The 15,239-nt window shown below is 44.1% G+C and overlaps 1 protein-coding gene across 4 annotated transcripts in view; it reads left to right on the top strand.

The window, feature by feature from the left end:
- LOC101156053 (gephyrin) overlaps positions 1–15,239 on the top strand; it is a 37,501-nt gene that overhangs the window by 11,733 nt on the left and 10,529 nt on the right. Inside the window, exons 5-15 of one of the 4 annotated variants that reach the window (XM_023951518.2) lie at positions 987–1,081; positions 1,161–1,227; positions 3,908–4,204; positions 5,621–5,722; positions 10,682–10,819; positions 11,595–11,637; positions 11,736–11,873; positions 13,174–13,266; positions 13,392–13,447; positions 14,467–14,586; positions 14,667–14,725. In XM_023951518.2, coding sequence (XP_023807286.1) covers positions 987–1,081; positions 1,161–1,227; positions 3,908–4,204; positions 5,621–5,722; positions 10,682–10,819; positions 11,595–11,637; positions 11,736–11,873; positions 13,174–13,266; positions 13,392–13,447; positions 14,467–14,586; positions 14,667–14,725 — 1,208 coding nt within the window. The remainder of the gene's footprint in view (positions 1–986; positions 1,082–1,160; positions 1,228–3,907; positions 4,205–5,620; positions 5,723–10,681; positions 10,820–11,594; positions 11,638–11,735; positions 11,874–13,173; positions 13,267–13,391; positions 13,448–14,466; positions 14,587–14,666; positions 14,726–15,239) is intronic. The other 3 variants (XM_023951519.2, XM_023951521.2, XM_023951522.2) reach the window with 3 other exon arrangements.

Below are 15,239 nucleotides of genomic sequence, written 5' to 3'. Positions count from 1 at the left end.
TGCAGACTCACCCAGACACCGGCAGACTCACGCAGACACCGGCAGACTCATGAAGACTCCTGCAGACTCACGCAGACTCCTGCAGACTCACGCAGACTCATGAAGACTCACGCAGACTCCTGCAGACCCCTGCTGACTCACACAGACACCTGCAGACTCACGCAGACCCCTGCAGACTCACGCAGACTCACGCAGACCCCCGCAGACTCATGAAGACTCCTGCAGACTCACGTAGACTCATGAAGACTCCTGCAGACTCACGCAGACACCGGCAGACTCACAACAGAAGGCACTAGTGTGAAACGACAAATGAAAAACAAGACGCAATCTGACATGTACCGAACAAAGATGTGATGCCCATTATTTAGATGCAAGATCAACGCAAACCTATACATCATATTTGTGTACAAAAGTGAAAAACAGAAGAGAAAACTTGCTGTGACGTTAGGTGTAGCTGTGGGGAGTCGCCAAAGTAAGAGTAGTTAGTTGTGGCAAGAGAAGCTGCCGCATATGCAGACCTGCAGACTCACGCCTACGCCTGCAGGCAACTTAGTTCTCAAGTTTTGTCTTTCAAAAAAAGCCAATTAACAACAGAAGTAAAGGAACTGAGGTCATTTTCGTATTTTTAGGTAAATGAGATTCTTGCGTCTTATAGTTATCTCTTTACACAGTCAACCTTTTTATCACACATTTTTTTTAAAAACAGATATTTGGAGCATTTAATTGTGAAGATTTTCTGTGCAATACTCATACTTGACATTTAAATCTTCATCTACCGAGAACGTCTCAGATTAATAAACTGATCCAGATTGTGAAAACACCCCACACAACAGGAAAATGCTAGAAAAACTTCAATTCCTGGGAAATTCACTTAATTTCTGGCTTTCTGGCTTCCATTTTGACTTAAAGTACCATACCAGAATTTAGATAAACCAATTTGAGGATTCAGACTAGTTTAATTTCAGCTCTGGTGTTGTGTTTTGCAGGCCACCCGGGAGGTGATTGAGCGCGAGGCTCCGGGCATGGCTCTGGCCATGCTGATGGGATCTCTCAATGTTACACCGCTTGGCATGTTGTCCAGGTAACAGCCGTCGTATTCATACCTGAAGGTTTCCTGACATATTCCTCTTTCCTGACGTTTTTGTGTTTGACCTTTTCAGGCCAGTCTGCGGGATTCGTGGTAAAACCCTGATCATCAATCTTCCAGGGAGCAAGAAAGGCTCACAGGTACATTTATCTGCACTTACATGAATGCACCTGCAACAGCACCAACCTCTGAACTCCTGCTGTCTGAATTCAGATGGGAACAGGAAGTCACATGACTATGAAGCTATTAAAAAATGTAGCGATCTTCACATGGGAAAGGAGCTGATCAAATGGACCGTCCAGTACTCCAACACTAGTCTTAAACCTTTGCTAAAATAGTGGTTTGTCGTCATTACAGTTCTGTAAAACAGCAGACTGGGCCGTGTTTATGATGCTGGGCCTCATAGTCTGCAGTCCAACACCATTGTCCTAAAAAAGCTAAAGATGAAAAAGTTGTAGGACAAGGCGGTCCAAACTTTTGCCAGATTTGGTGAGGTGAAAATGTGTGAGGTGCCAACTTTGAAACCTTATTAATAACATTAAATATAAATGAACTTTTTGTATGAAAACGTTTTTGCAATGGAATACCTTTCTAAAACATTAAACAGAAAAGTATCTAAATACCCTTTAACCAAAATTAACCGTGAATTTTGTATTTGAAGACTAGATATAAAATGAAGACAAAGTTACATATTGTTACTTAATATTTACTATTAAATGCTCACTGTACATTTCTAAATGTAAATCATGGGAAGAAGAAAATAAAACAAATAGTTATCTTAATCAGAAGTAGAAACCACTGTGGTTTTAATCAAATAAGTTTGTTCATTTTGTTTACAGTCGAATCAAGAAATCAAACATACAGATTTTATAAATTGCTTGTTGTAATTTCTGTTAACTCTTAGATATTTTACATTTATGTTATTCAAATAGTTTCTAAGTTACAGAAACATTTAAGAATTGGACTTTTTTTTCCTCCGTCACTCCAGTTTTTGTTGTATTTCCCTGCTTTTTGAAAACTAGTTAAAAATGAAAACTTTGATTTATCGCAACCTTGAGAAGTTACATTCTTCCCTTCTGCCACACACACACACACGCACACACACACACACACACACACACACGCACACACCCACACACACACACACACACACACACACACACACACACACACACACTTAACCATATTTTCTCATTTCTGTTGGGGTGATATTAAAGTTGATACATTTTTATTGCAGTCTTTACTGTGTTACAGTGTGCAGCCAGCAGATGGCAGCAACGGTTCAAAGCCATAGATTTAGCAGGAGAACAAACCGGGCTGTCAGAGAAAGAGAATGTTTTATTTAAAAAAGGCTGCAGATTCTCAGAAGTGATGTGCAGGAGTGTTTAAACTTATTTTTATGTCTTTTTCTCTGACTTTAGACCAGGGGGGGCCAACCTTTGGACTTGTGGGCCACATGGGGTTCTAGAATTTGACACAAGGGCCGGACCAGGAGCAGATGTGTAGTGTGTTTAGGAAATCCACCTCATAAGAGAAAGAAATGACAAAAACACTAGATAGTTTAAAACAGAATATTTTCTAAACTGTGGCCTTTATTCTCATTTTAGTGCCAATTGCACCACTGGGTTGATGCCCCAAGAAAAAATTGAAACTTGGAGAAAGGCTGCATTCATGTGGTGTTGGAATGATCAGAAAAATTACTTTCCGACTTGAAAAACACACACGAAGGTCAGGAAAACAACACATGAATGCAAAATGACATTCTGCACCTCAGCAAAGCTCAGTTTATTTGTAGGCACCAGAATTAGAGGGGACAATAAAACATTAATGAGATAAGATAAGACTTTATTTATCTCCTGATGGGGAAATTCTTTTGCCTGCATGCAGCAAAGTGACACTAAGGGTTATCAATATCATTGATTCCAGCTAGGCGGGCCAGATTTACCCTGATGCCTCTCTCAGCAGCGGAATCACAATCTCAATTTCGGACTTGACCAGAACCTTCCCTTAGATCCATCCAGTGTGTGAATGTGTGAGTGAATGTGTGTGTGACTGGGTGAATGGGTCTGTGACTGTAAAGCGGTTTGTCCTTGTAGGAAGAGAGGCGCTATATAAGTATACACCATTTACCATTTACCATCCAGACGTGAACCTGGTGTATGGAGCCAAGGTGGCATCAGGACCAGATTGTAAATTTGAAAAATAGACGTTGGTTCATCACCTAGAAAAAGATGTTATCTGATAGTTGAAACATGTCCAGCTCTGCCCCACACATCACACTCCCACCTCCATGTGTGATTCTGTTTGAGTCCAGAGGGTTGTGGATGCTCTTCTTCCAAAAGGTTCCTCTTGTGTCTTATTAGAACAAAGGTTTTAAGGAGGATCCAGATGTGCCTTTGGGTTCAACTTTGCCATGAATCCATTTTTCTCCGACACTTTCTTTCTAACCGTTGGATCGTAAACTCTGACCTTCCGACGGCCACCCGAGGCTTGACCTTGACCCTTCAGCTTCTTTGATGAGTCCTGCATTTGATGACTAGGAGGTTGTATTCTGTCTTCTCCATGTGTGGATGATGGCTGCCACCAGTATTGTGAGAAATACTTCATGTCTTGGCAGCGTGAACATATTCTTGTTTTTGTTTTGGAAACTGAGTTTAAATCTCCTTTATTTTCTTGCAGAAAGGTTTCACAAGTTTCAGACAAAACAAACAAAGAACGAGAAGTTTCGTCTGAGATGAAGCCGTGCCGTTGTGGTGTTGATCCTTGGATTTTCTGTGGGTTTGTCATGAAAACCTTTCTTTATTTTGATGTTGTTTGCAGGAGTGTTTCCAGTTCATTCTGCCCGCTCTGCCCCACGCCGTGGACCTTCTGCGTGAGGCCAACGTCAGGATCAAATCCACGCATGCCGCCTTGGAGCAGCTGCCCTCCCCGTCCTCCCTGATGGCCAACACTCACGCCAACGCCCATGCTCACACACACACCATGGAGCGTGGCACCCAGTGCGAGGACGAGGACGAGGAGGAGGAGGAGGACAGGAGGAGAAGCAGACACGTGCACAATCACCACCATCACCAGCACGGCTCCTCCCACATCACCGCAGCCGCCATCGCTGCCAAGGTAACCAGAGCTGCCGCCGCCGCCGCCAGATAAACCGTATCACTGTGGGGAAGTGAGGTCATTGAGGCGAAGGGTGCTGCTCTACACTGGAGCCATGCTGGGGCTGTGCTGTCGGGCAGCAGAACAGAGATGACACTGAAAGATCTGAACCTTTGAACTTCCCCGACCCGATCAGCTCTGTCTGCAGGACGGTCAGAGTCCTCACCGCTGCAGCTCTGGCAGACTGAGGAGGACTTCACAGTGTTAAGCAATGTTCACACCGCTCTCAGCAACAGGCATTCCAGCAACCACTTTCAATGAAAAGTCCATTTTAATGGACGTAAATGCGAGTTTCAGGCTTACATGTTCAAAACTCACAAATTCGTGCATCGATACACATGTTTCTACAATTGTTTTGTGGCTCAACGTTGAACATGTGTGGCCGTTTGAACACTTGATGGATGTTAAACCAGGTTGAACTTTGACTAATCAGGAATGGATGGCGTCCCAGCATTTGCGGTTTGTGTCTGGACGGAAAATCTATGCTCCAAGTCTTTCATATATCGTAATAGAGCTGTGAAAGAAAACGCCTGGAGCTAACAAGATTTGCACCGGTTTGACATTTCACTCCAAGCCTCTTCCAACTGTAGGTGGTGGACATGCGTTAGTAAACAGTAGAGAAATCAAAAGAAGAAGAAGCCCCTCCCTGCTTGTGCAGTGTGAACCCCACGGGCTTAATGTGCGTTAAAAACGTGTCAGATGTGCATTCTTGGAATGTGCGTCACATGTCCGGTGTGAACATAGCATTAGGACCCAGAAACTGCAATTCAGCATCACACTCCACACTTTGGTCAGTTTCCTTACAAATCCTGAAGTTAAAACCTCAGATGTCAACGCTCTGAGACCCAGATAGACCTGTAGACCCTTTTCTTTTGACATAAATAAAAATAATGTTAAACATTAAAAGTTTTTTAAAAAACATGACACATTAGCAGAACTGCATCTTCTTTTTACTGATGGAAACGTGTCCCTCAGTAGAAGAAACCCTGGGATCCACACGTTGGAGAACCTGAACAGGATCCCCTTCATGAACTAGGATCCAGCCTGGCTCCCATTAAATCGGTTTGAGGTTACAGAGATCAGTCTTCTTCTGACACAGAAGTCCATCTGGAGGACAGTTCAGATGCATCAACAGACGACATGCCGATGATTAGAGCTTGTTTTGTGTGTTGGAACAGTTATGCTCCTGCAGCTGCTGCCTCTTTCTGCCTGTTGTCATTTCAAACTTGAGCCTTTTCTGATGAAGGGAAGTGAATTGTTAAATGTTCCAAATACGGTCGTCTGACTTCACATCATGTCATCTCATTCGTCTGTGTGTCTGTGTGTGTGTGTGTGTGTGCGTGCGTGCGTGCGCGTGTGGATGTGTGTCTCCATCAGACGAGCCATGCTGTGGTCATGGCGAAGGGAGCCCCATACCTGCCTGGAAACTCCCCCGCCCCCCCCGCTCATTTCACCTGTTCCTGCACGCATGAGCAGCCGGTGAGACGTCCTCCTGTCCCGTTTCAGCTTCATGTGGTGCCCAGAGGATTCTGCAGATTTTCTGTTTCAGAGCTGGAGTTCTAAAAGAACACTTGTGTCCTTCACTGGGCTGGGGGCGGGGCTTGGTGCTGCTAAGCTATTCAATGCTGGTAAACCTGATACATTTACCATGTGATCAGACGGAATGTGAGCTGCAGACCTGCAGACCTGCAGTCATGCAATCAAACTAACGTAATCAAACTTTCAATCGTTTTTTTTAACATTTCTATTCCAAAACCATTTTGATATGAAAACCTATTTTTACATACAGTGTTCCCTTATTTTGTTTTAAGATTGTAAAACTTCTCTTTACATACTTTATGCACTTTACTCAAACAGACATGAACATTTTTACACTTTTCTCTCAAAGTTCAAACCTCTGCAGAAAGGCCAGCCCGAAAAGTGATGGAAATTCATGTTGACCACATGTGATACGTGCAGCCAGGATGCACTCAGCTGCATTGCCCACATGTTTTTTTTAAGTGCGTCCAAGGTTTCATTTAGCTGTTGGCCGCACGTATTTAAAATGAAACTTAAAGTTAAGGTCCCTCTATCTGTCTCGATAGGTGTGTGAAAAGTCTTCTTCGCATTTGATCCATCCGAGGAACGGTGAGCCGGAGAAACAGGAATTATTTGGTGGTTTTATCCTAACCGCAACCGTAATCCGAACCTTAACCTTTCCTCTGGGTCTGTGCGACCAAGAAAAAAGTTTAAGGCTGACAACACGTATTTTGAAAACTAGTCGCTGTCTTGCAGAAAAATAAGTTCATTGCTATATAGGGCTGGGTTGATAAATTCGATTAATCGATCTGAATCAAAACCAAGCTTAAGAAATCAATAATCGGTCCATAAAAGTAGAGATCGATCTTTTATGCCCTTCCTTTTCCGGTGGACTAACGCATAACAGCAGTAAGTCCAAACCCCGCTAGCTTGATGCTAAGGTATAATGGAATTTCCCATAGGACGGCTAATGCTAACACTTGGTCAACATAAACATACATTGCTGACTAAATGAACAGCTTTATATACTCAACGGCGAGACTTTTCCAAACTCTTTTAAGGAAACCTTTTTTTAAGTAACCATTTGTGGTCTAAAGCAGCGCTTTCTCCATTTCCAGTCTTCTGGAATAAAGTGTAAAGCTATAGCGCAAGCTCCACCTAGTGGCCAAACTGAAATAACCCCTGTCCTTCTGTGTGATCCAGTACAGCAGAGAAGCACTTCAGCTCAGCAACATGTAAGCAAATGGAAACAAAGATCTGCTCGCAATCTAAGATTTATGTAGATTTGTCAAACCGGATACATTCTGCATAGGAATCACGACACCGAGGACATTGGTTGTCAGGGTCAACAGCCAATTAGTACGCAGAACACAGTGCACTGTAAAAAAAGTTGTTTTTTAAAGCAAAATTGCGCTGAAAAAAATCTGCAAAATGGCGAGAACACAAAAGGTGAACCGCAATATAGCGAGGGAGCGCTGAACTGATGACTCAAACACATTTTATTACACTTTTCTTTATAAGACTGTTTCTACCAAACATGTTCCTAAAATGCCCTTTGTAAGTTCAGGCAAGGCAGACCGGTTGCTCCATTACTGACTGGTGTCTTCCTCACAGATTGGATGGTCCATTACAGACTGGTTGCTCCGTAACTGGCTGCTCCCTTACAGACTGGTTGCTTCCTTACAGACTGGTTGCTCCGTAAATGGCTGCTCCCTTACAGACTGGTTGCTTCCTTACAGACTGGTTGCTCCGTAAATGGCTGCTCCCTTACAGACTGGTTGCTCCCAAACTGGCTGGTTGCTCCATTACAGACTGGTTGCTCCATTACAGACTGGTTGCTCCATTACAGACTGGTTGCTCCATTACTTACTGGTTGTTCCATTACAGACTGGTTGCTCCGTAACTGGCTGCTCCCTTACAGACTGGTTGCTTCCTTACAGACTGGTTGCTCCTTAACTGGCTGCTCCATTACAGACTGGTTGATCCCTTACAGACAGGTTGCTCCCAATCTGGCTGGTTGCTCCATTACAGACTGGTTGCTCCATTATTTACTGGTTGCTCCATTACTTACTGGTTGCTCAATTGCTGAGTGGTTGCTCCATTACTTACTAGTTGCTCCCTTAATGGTAAATGGTAAATGGCGTATACAGCCCTTTATACCTTCTAGCGAAGGCCCAAAGCGCTTTACAGTCACAGTCCCATTCACCCAGTCACACACACATTCACACACTGGTGGGCGCTTCGCTGCCAAACACAGGCGCCCGCCTACCACCAAAGGCAAGGTGGGGTTCAGTGTCTTGCCCAAGGACACCTTGCACATGGGCGTGCAATCCGGGAATCGAACCTGCAATCTTACGATCATGGGTCGACTGCCCTACCGCTGCACCACGGGCGCCCGTAACTTACTGACTGGTTGCTCCATTACAGTCTGGTTGCTCCATTACAGCCTGGTTGCTCCATTACAGTCTGGTTGCTCCATTACAGCCTGGTTGCTCCCTTACTGACTGGTTGCTCCATTACAGTCTGGTTGCTCCATTACAGCCTGGTTGCTCCATTACAGTCTGGTTGCTCCATTACAGCCTGGTTGCTCCCTTACTGACTGGTTGCTCCATAACTTCACAGAGCCCTCACATTATCAATCCCAGTTCAAATGTGCTTTACTCTTAATCAGAGATTTAGATCTGTTTTTCCTCTATCATTCTAAGACTGGATGAACTTTAACATCTATTGCGAGTAAAGCGGGTGTTCTTAAGTCCTGTTCCTAGAATGAGTGGGCTTGAAACCCCGGTTGATCTTCTCACCAAACCTGGTTTGGTTCTAGTTTGTGAATGTGCCACACACTGATGAACTCCTGAATCAAAGGGAGGTCAGTCTCAACCGATGAGGACCTGGTGGAGCGTTCAGAATTGTCTTTCCTGCTCCTCACGAGGTCAATGAAACCGACAGCATGTATTCACACGCTAACATCTACACAGCATCAGTGAAAAACATTTTCTTTCTCCTCATGGGGGGCCTTGCAAAAAATAATTGAGAAGCACTGCATTAAAGAGACCCGTCCCCAAAGTCCGGTTGGCTTGGCTGCTTTGATCTTTTCGTTATCCTGTGTGTTAATTGCATGTTTAGCAGGTCCATTTGGCGACAATCCACTGAACTGTGTTTTGGAACAGTGGGCCCCCCAGCCCCCATCTACACTATTTTCTATTAGTCTTCACTATTTTATTTATAATCTGATTATGAAGAAAGATTTATTTTGGAAAACTGCAGGATTCTCCGGTACACCCTGAATTCTTTATGTGCGTAATGCCGCTCGGTCTCGTGTTGAAAATCCATCTGGTACTTTCTTAAAGCGGCTTCACCAACTACTAATTTGAAACCCACAAGCTAGCAAAGTTGACAAAAGACAAACGTGTTTGGAAAGTTTCTATTGGCAGAAAAGATCTAGTGAGGAAATAAAAAGGACCTTTGACTTCAAAATAAAAGAGATCTCTATTTAACAGACAAAAACCGGGAGACTTTACTCCAAATAGGGATTTACTGTGACAGTTGTTCCCACACACTGTAATAATATTGCAAAATGTTCAGCAACCGGCTGTCTAATGTCACAAGGATACTGCTGATAAAGTTGTTCATGCCGTGTATTCAGGTTTGTTAATATATTTAGTCATTAGTGCTCTCGCCTCACAGCAAACAACCTTTAGTTCAAATCCTAGCCGGGCACTTTCTGTGTGGAGTTTGCATGTTCTCCTCATGCATGCATGGGTTTTCTCTGGGCAATTTGGTTTCTTCCCATAGTCCAATAATATGCTTCATAGGTTGATTGATTACTCTAAATGGCTCCCTTGGTGTGCGTTTGTGTGGCCCTGTGACAGACTGGCGACCTGTCCAGGGTGTACCCCGCCTTCGCCCAACAGTAGCCAGGTTTGGCTCTGGCAGCCCCGTGACCCTGAACGGAATACAGCGGGTTAGTAAAACAGAACCGGCCCATGGCCTGAAAAAGGTTGGGGAGCTCCTCAAATGTCAGAGCACTGCATGAAGCAAGTCCAGCAGACAAACCAACTAGGTTCTCAGATCAATCAGACCTGAGTACAGGTCAGTTTGGCTGATGATGGTGCAATCTGAAAAAAGACAAAAGTATGCATGTTAGGTTTATTGCGTGTTAATACAACCATTAGGGCTTCACAAGGTAGCACAGCCTCATAAATCTTCAACATCATTCATATTGATTTAGATGTGTGTAGTGTCTCCTGTACACAGACCATCTTTCACCTTCATCTTAATGTGTTCATTGCTTTTGTGTTGAAGGACATTGTCAGAATTGTGTGTCATCCTGCTTTGATGAGCAATAGTCGACAACAATTCAGACATTGTGTAACAGGAAAAGCATCTAAGGTTAACTAATGGATCACTCCTAAAGAAAGTTAAATGTTTTTTCACAGTACAATGTTTTCCATTCGATCATTTCAGCTAAAAATATTTCAATGTTGTGTTTTTCTGAGCACAAATGACACTTTCAAAACAGAACATGTCATCCATACATCTATTTTAGAAATGGCCATCCTCAATTGTTAGTCCAGTCCAATTGCAGACAGACTACAGTGAGGGTAGGTCATGGAAAAGGGTTTTGGTTGGTTGAATTGTTTTTTTGGTGTTTGTTTGGTTGGAACATTTTCATTGTACAGTCAAACTAGTCCTTTAATTTGATGTCCGATTGGATTTACTCTCACGAGAAGTTAAGAAGTGTGTTAGCCACATGTAAAAGAGGCTTTCTAAGCTCTAATCTTTTATTATTTTGATGTGCATTAAGTGAAATCGAGGTTTCATATTTAAAATCAGTTCATCTTACAATGACCAAAGACATTTATTGGCCTCGCACTGAGTGTGTGTGTGTGTGTGTGTGTGTGTGTGTGTGCGCGCCTGTAGATCCCGGACTCGATCATATCTCGTGGCGTTCAAGTGCTTCCTCGAGATTCTGCCTCGTTAAGCTCCACCCCTTCCGAGTCACCGCGGGCGACACAGGCAACCTCCCGTCTTTCCACCGCTTCATGCCCGACACCCAAGGTACACACAAACCCGAGCAGAGGAGAGTGGAAGCCGTGAGAGCGAATGTAGATAAACTGTAACATTTCCTGTGTTGCTTTGTGGCGTCCATAAAGGAAGCAGCCGAAAGGAGTGGAAAAATGAATATGCGTCTCGTTTTTATAGTTTCATTTTTTTTTTTTTAAACTTCCGTTGAGGCTAGTTTGGTTCCAAGCAGAAACGTGAAACTCTCCATCAAATCTCCATTCGGCTGTGGAGTATTTACTCCAGGAATGACAGTTCCCCCAAACACCACAGGCAATCTCCCACCGTTAAAGGCATAAGAGCTGTGAGCTGCTGGGAGCTGAATGGGACTTTGAGTTTCACAAAGCTGACACAACAATCTTCAGTTGTGGTACATTCACAAAAGTAATTGTTGCAATTATTGCACATCAAGAGATTGCAATGACAGCAGTGAGAAAACAGTTTTGTCAACTTTCTAAATCGATTTTATTTCTTTTTAGTATTGATCCTTTCAATACTGATTGATTTTATTCTTTTCTTTTCTCTGCGTGATTGTATGACAACCTTTATTTAAAAAAAAACAAAAAACCTGTAGTAGTTTACATGGTCTCTTGAAAATCTGATAACTGTGAGTGTAGTTGAACATTTGGTGTCCATCCAAGTGTAGTGATTCCTCTACTACAGCTGTTGAACGTCTGTTTGTGTTGTCAGAAATGATTCCATTGATTGACAGATGTGCACATTGTTCTGTCTGCATCCAGTACAACGCTAACCCTTTTTTCTGCCTGAAAAGGTCCAGTCTCGCTGTGGCAGCAATGAGAACATCCTGAGAGCCAGTAAGTTCTGAACTCATGGACATCTGTGAAACGTGGCTTTGTGTTGCTTTTGTTTGTCTAAGATTGTTACCCTTGATTGTGTGTGTGTCTTTGTGTAGGTCACAGTGCTGTTGACATCAGTAAAGTGGCTCGTCGTCATCGCATGTCTCCGTTCCCGCTGACGTCAATGGACAAAGCCTTCATCACTGTTCTAGAGATGACTCCTATTCTGGGAATCGAAGTCATTAACTACAGAGGTGAGTCTTCAGAGCTTTGTGTGTGTGTGTGTGTGTGTGTGTGTGGGTGTGTGTGTGTGTGTGTTTAATGATGAGTCCAAATCATTACTCTTCCAGAGGCAGTAGTAGATCTTTCTGCTGACCTGGTTGGATGTTTTGGTTGAGGTGTGTTAACTTACTGACTGGAATGAAGCAGATGCTTTGATTCTGGGATGGTTCCCCCCCGTGTGACTGGAACCAGTGTCCCCCCCACAGTGAAGAACACAAGCATTTGATTACTTAGAAATCCATACATTACAATAATGATACTCTAGTAGACCACAGTTTGAGATACAAGACGTACTTCAGTCGCAGCAGAGTCAAACGTGCACACAGATAGGACAACACTGTGATGTGTGATGCTCTGGACACTCTGGATTTTACTGCATGAAAGCAGTGGTTGCCTTGGAAAGGCCTCTAGATCTCACACCCTCATTATTTGAGAGTTTTATTTACACATTTACAAAACTGTAATGTGGAGACGTCTGTGTGTGATAATCCTATGGTTGAACAGCTGCTGTTTTCCGATAAGGGACCTGGGATGACTCTGTTTTCACGCTCAAAAATCTGAGGAAATCAGATTAAGATCAGACATGTGACGTGCATGGAAACAGACCGATGCTTTGATTCTGAACAGTTAAGATGCTGAAAACGCCGTTCCATTTGGTTGCAGTTTAAAATGTCGCAGGAGTGGTCGACGACTTCTAAAACGCAGACGTGTTTAGTTTATGCTTTAGGTGAAAAACAGTTGAAGACCCCCTCTAATGAAAATGCTGTTTTTGGGGTTTTCAACAGGTTCTTGTGTCATTTTTCACATATGCAAAGAAAATCAAGCTCAAAATTACTTTCTTGAGTCCTTTTTTTTTTTTTGTTCAAATCATTTTGAATGATTTGCGACACAAAAAATACACTGGGTGGTGCCACAAGCTCCCTGCTCTGTTCCATTCTGATGCATCCACCTGCAGACAAATCGATCCATGAACGTCTCTGTTCTCCTCGGCTGAGCTGGAATCTGGATCTAAACTGTACGGCTGGATAGCTCCAGCACTGCTCGCCATTTTTGTTGCACCAATAATGTTAGGTTGGGGGTGTAAGGGGCTGTGGGAGAGCATGTGAACAGAGAGCTCTCAGCAACGGGAAGTGGGTCTTTGTACATGCAAGGAAATGGAGACTTGCTTACACATGCTAAAAAAAGCAGAACAGCTGGAGCAGATAGACTTTCTGCAGCTGCTGCAGCTGCAGTCAGAGGAGCGCTGATGAAGACCATTGTGTGTGTTTGCAGATGGTTTGGGTCGGGTGCTTGCTCAGGACATCTACGCCAAAGACAACCTCCCTCCCTTCCCCGCCTCGGTGAAGGATGGCTACGCCGTGCGCGGTGAGTGCTGCTGCAGCAAACATCTGCATGTGTTTCTGCATCGCCTTCACGTTCGGACCTGCCGAGCAGCGGAAGCCGGGAACCTTCCTCTGACTGTCACGGTTGTGTTTGTGGCTGACCTGCAGCTGCCGACGGCCCAGGAGACCGCTTCATCATGGGGGAGTCGCAGGCCGGACAACAGGTCAGCTCCTGCACAGAAGACGCCCACAGTTATTATGGAATGTAGCTGAAGTGATGACGCCACAAAACGATCCTCCCCAGATTGGTTCAACTTTTTAACATCTTAACATAATTTTGGTTTCAATAAGAACTTCTCTACTCTCAAGTTAGGGTTATTGTCGTTTTACGTGAGCGCTTCTCCTCTGTGGTCTGAATTTTAAGAAGAAACACCACTTTCATCAGTTTGATGTTTGTTACCCTTCATATTAAGACAATAATAAAGACCGGCCCAAATAACAAACCTTGACCGCGTCAATAGCGGGCGTTTCCACCGTTTGCTGCATTGACAGCTTGACAGCAACGTCTCCTGCTCCTCAGCAGACTCATGATGTTGCTCTGAAGCAAAGCGTTCCAGTCTTCCCCAAGTGATACACAGAGTTCTACCAGGTCACTCTGGGTGGGGTCAGCTGGTCCCAGACGTGCTGTATGGGGTTCAGGTCAGAGGTCATTGCTGGGCGTACCATATGAGGATCTCCCACTTCCTGAAGGCCAGCTGCAATTCTGGCACCATGTGGTGGAGCATCATCATCACCCATGAACAGAAAGTTGGGGGTGTTCTGGTGGAATTATGTATCTGAAGTACAGTGGGGCAAAAAAGTATTTAGTCAGCCACAATTGTGGAAGTTCTACCACTTAAAATGTTGAGAGAGGGCTGTAATTTTCATCATAGATAAACCTCAACTATTTTTTTACAGAATGTATTTGTAAATTAAAACCCTCCCACAAAAAGCCCATAAAAGACACAGAAACTTCACAAAGTTCTGCCTCATAGCAGCATTCATTTTCAGTGTTTTCATTTGTTTTAGGCAAAAATGTTCTATGAATGTAAAATCTGCTTCATGAAGACTCCGATCTTTTAGTTTGAATTCCACTGAAGCCGTTTTGAAAGCTGTTTTATTGTAATTCTTTTGTGGCTCCAGTGGAGCTGGAATGTTTGAGGTTTTTTGATGTGGGCGTGTGTCTCTGTGTGTTCATGCGCAGCCCACACACACTGTGATGCCGGGTCAGGTGATGAGGGTGACGACCGGCGCTCCCATCCCCTGTGGAGCCGATGCTGTGGTTCAGGTTGAAGACACGGAGCTTCTGAGGGAGTCTGAGGATGTAAGGACCTCCTCTCTTAGCTTGTCCTTGTGTTGCTGTGGAGGCGTGCGCCTCGCTGACTGCCCGTTTGCCTGTTTCAGGGCACAGAGGAGCTGGAGGTGAGGATTATGGTCCAAGTGCGGCCCGGACAAGATATCAGGTGAAGTGGAAAGGAACAGAAGTCAAAGTGTGTCAGAACATCAGGAGGTGATAGTGTAGCTGGAATTTGGAGCAGACAAAAACTTCCTGTCTTCTCTTTTCTGCCTCCTTTCTGCTTCCTTCTAATTCCTCTCTGAATCCTTCATGCCTCCTTCCTGCCTTCTTCTGCCTCGTCTCTTCTCTTTTCTGCCTCCTTCTACCTCCTTTCTTCTCCTTTTTGTCTCCTTTCTGCTTCCTTCTACCTCCTCTCTGCCTGCTTTCTGCCTCCTTTCGGTCTTCTTCTGCCTGCTCTCTTTCCCTTTCTGCTTCTTTCTCCCTCCTTTATCCCACCTACTGCCTGCTCTCTTTTCTTTCCTGCCTTCTTCTGCCTCGTCTCTTCTCTTTTCAGCCTCCTTCTACCTCCTTTTTTCTCCTTTTTGTCTCCTTTCTGCTTCCTTCTACCTCCTCTCTGCCTGCATTCTGCCTCCTGCCTCCTTTCAGTCTTTTTCTGCCTCCTCTCTATTCTCCTTTCTGTT

The sequence above is a fragment of the Oryzias latipes genome, chromosome 22 (assembly GCF_053564925.1).
Source record: "Oryzias latipes strain Hd-rR chromosome 22, Olatipes_Hd-rR_3.1".
Lineage (NCBI taxonomy): Eukaryota > Metazoa > Chordata > Actinopteri > Beloniformes > Adrianichthyidae > Oryzias > Oryzias latipes.
This window is presented reverse-complemented; position numbering and strand designations above follow the sequence as displayed.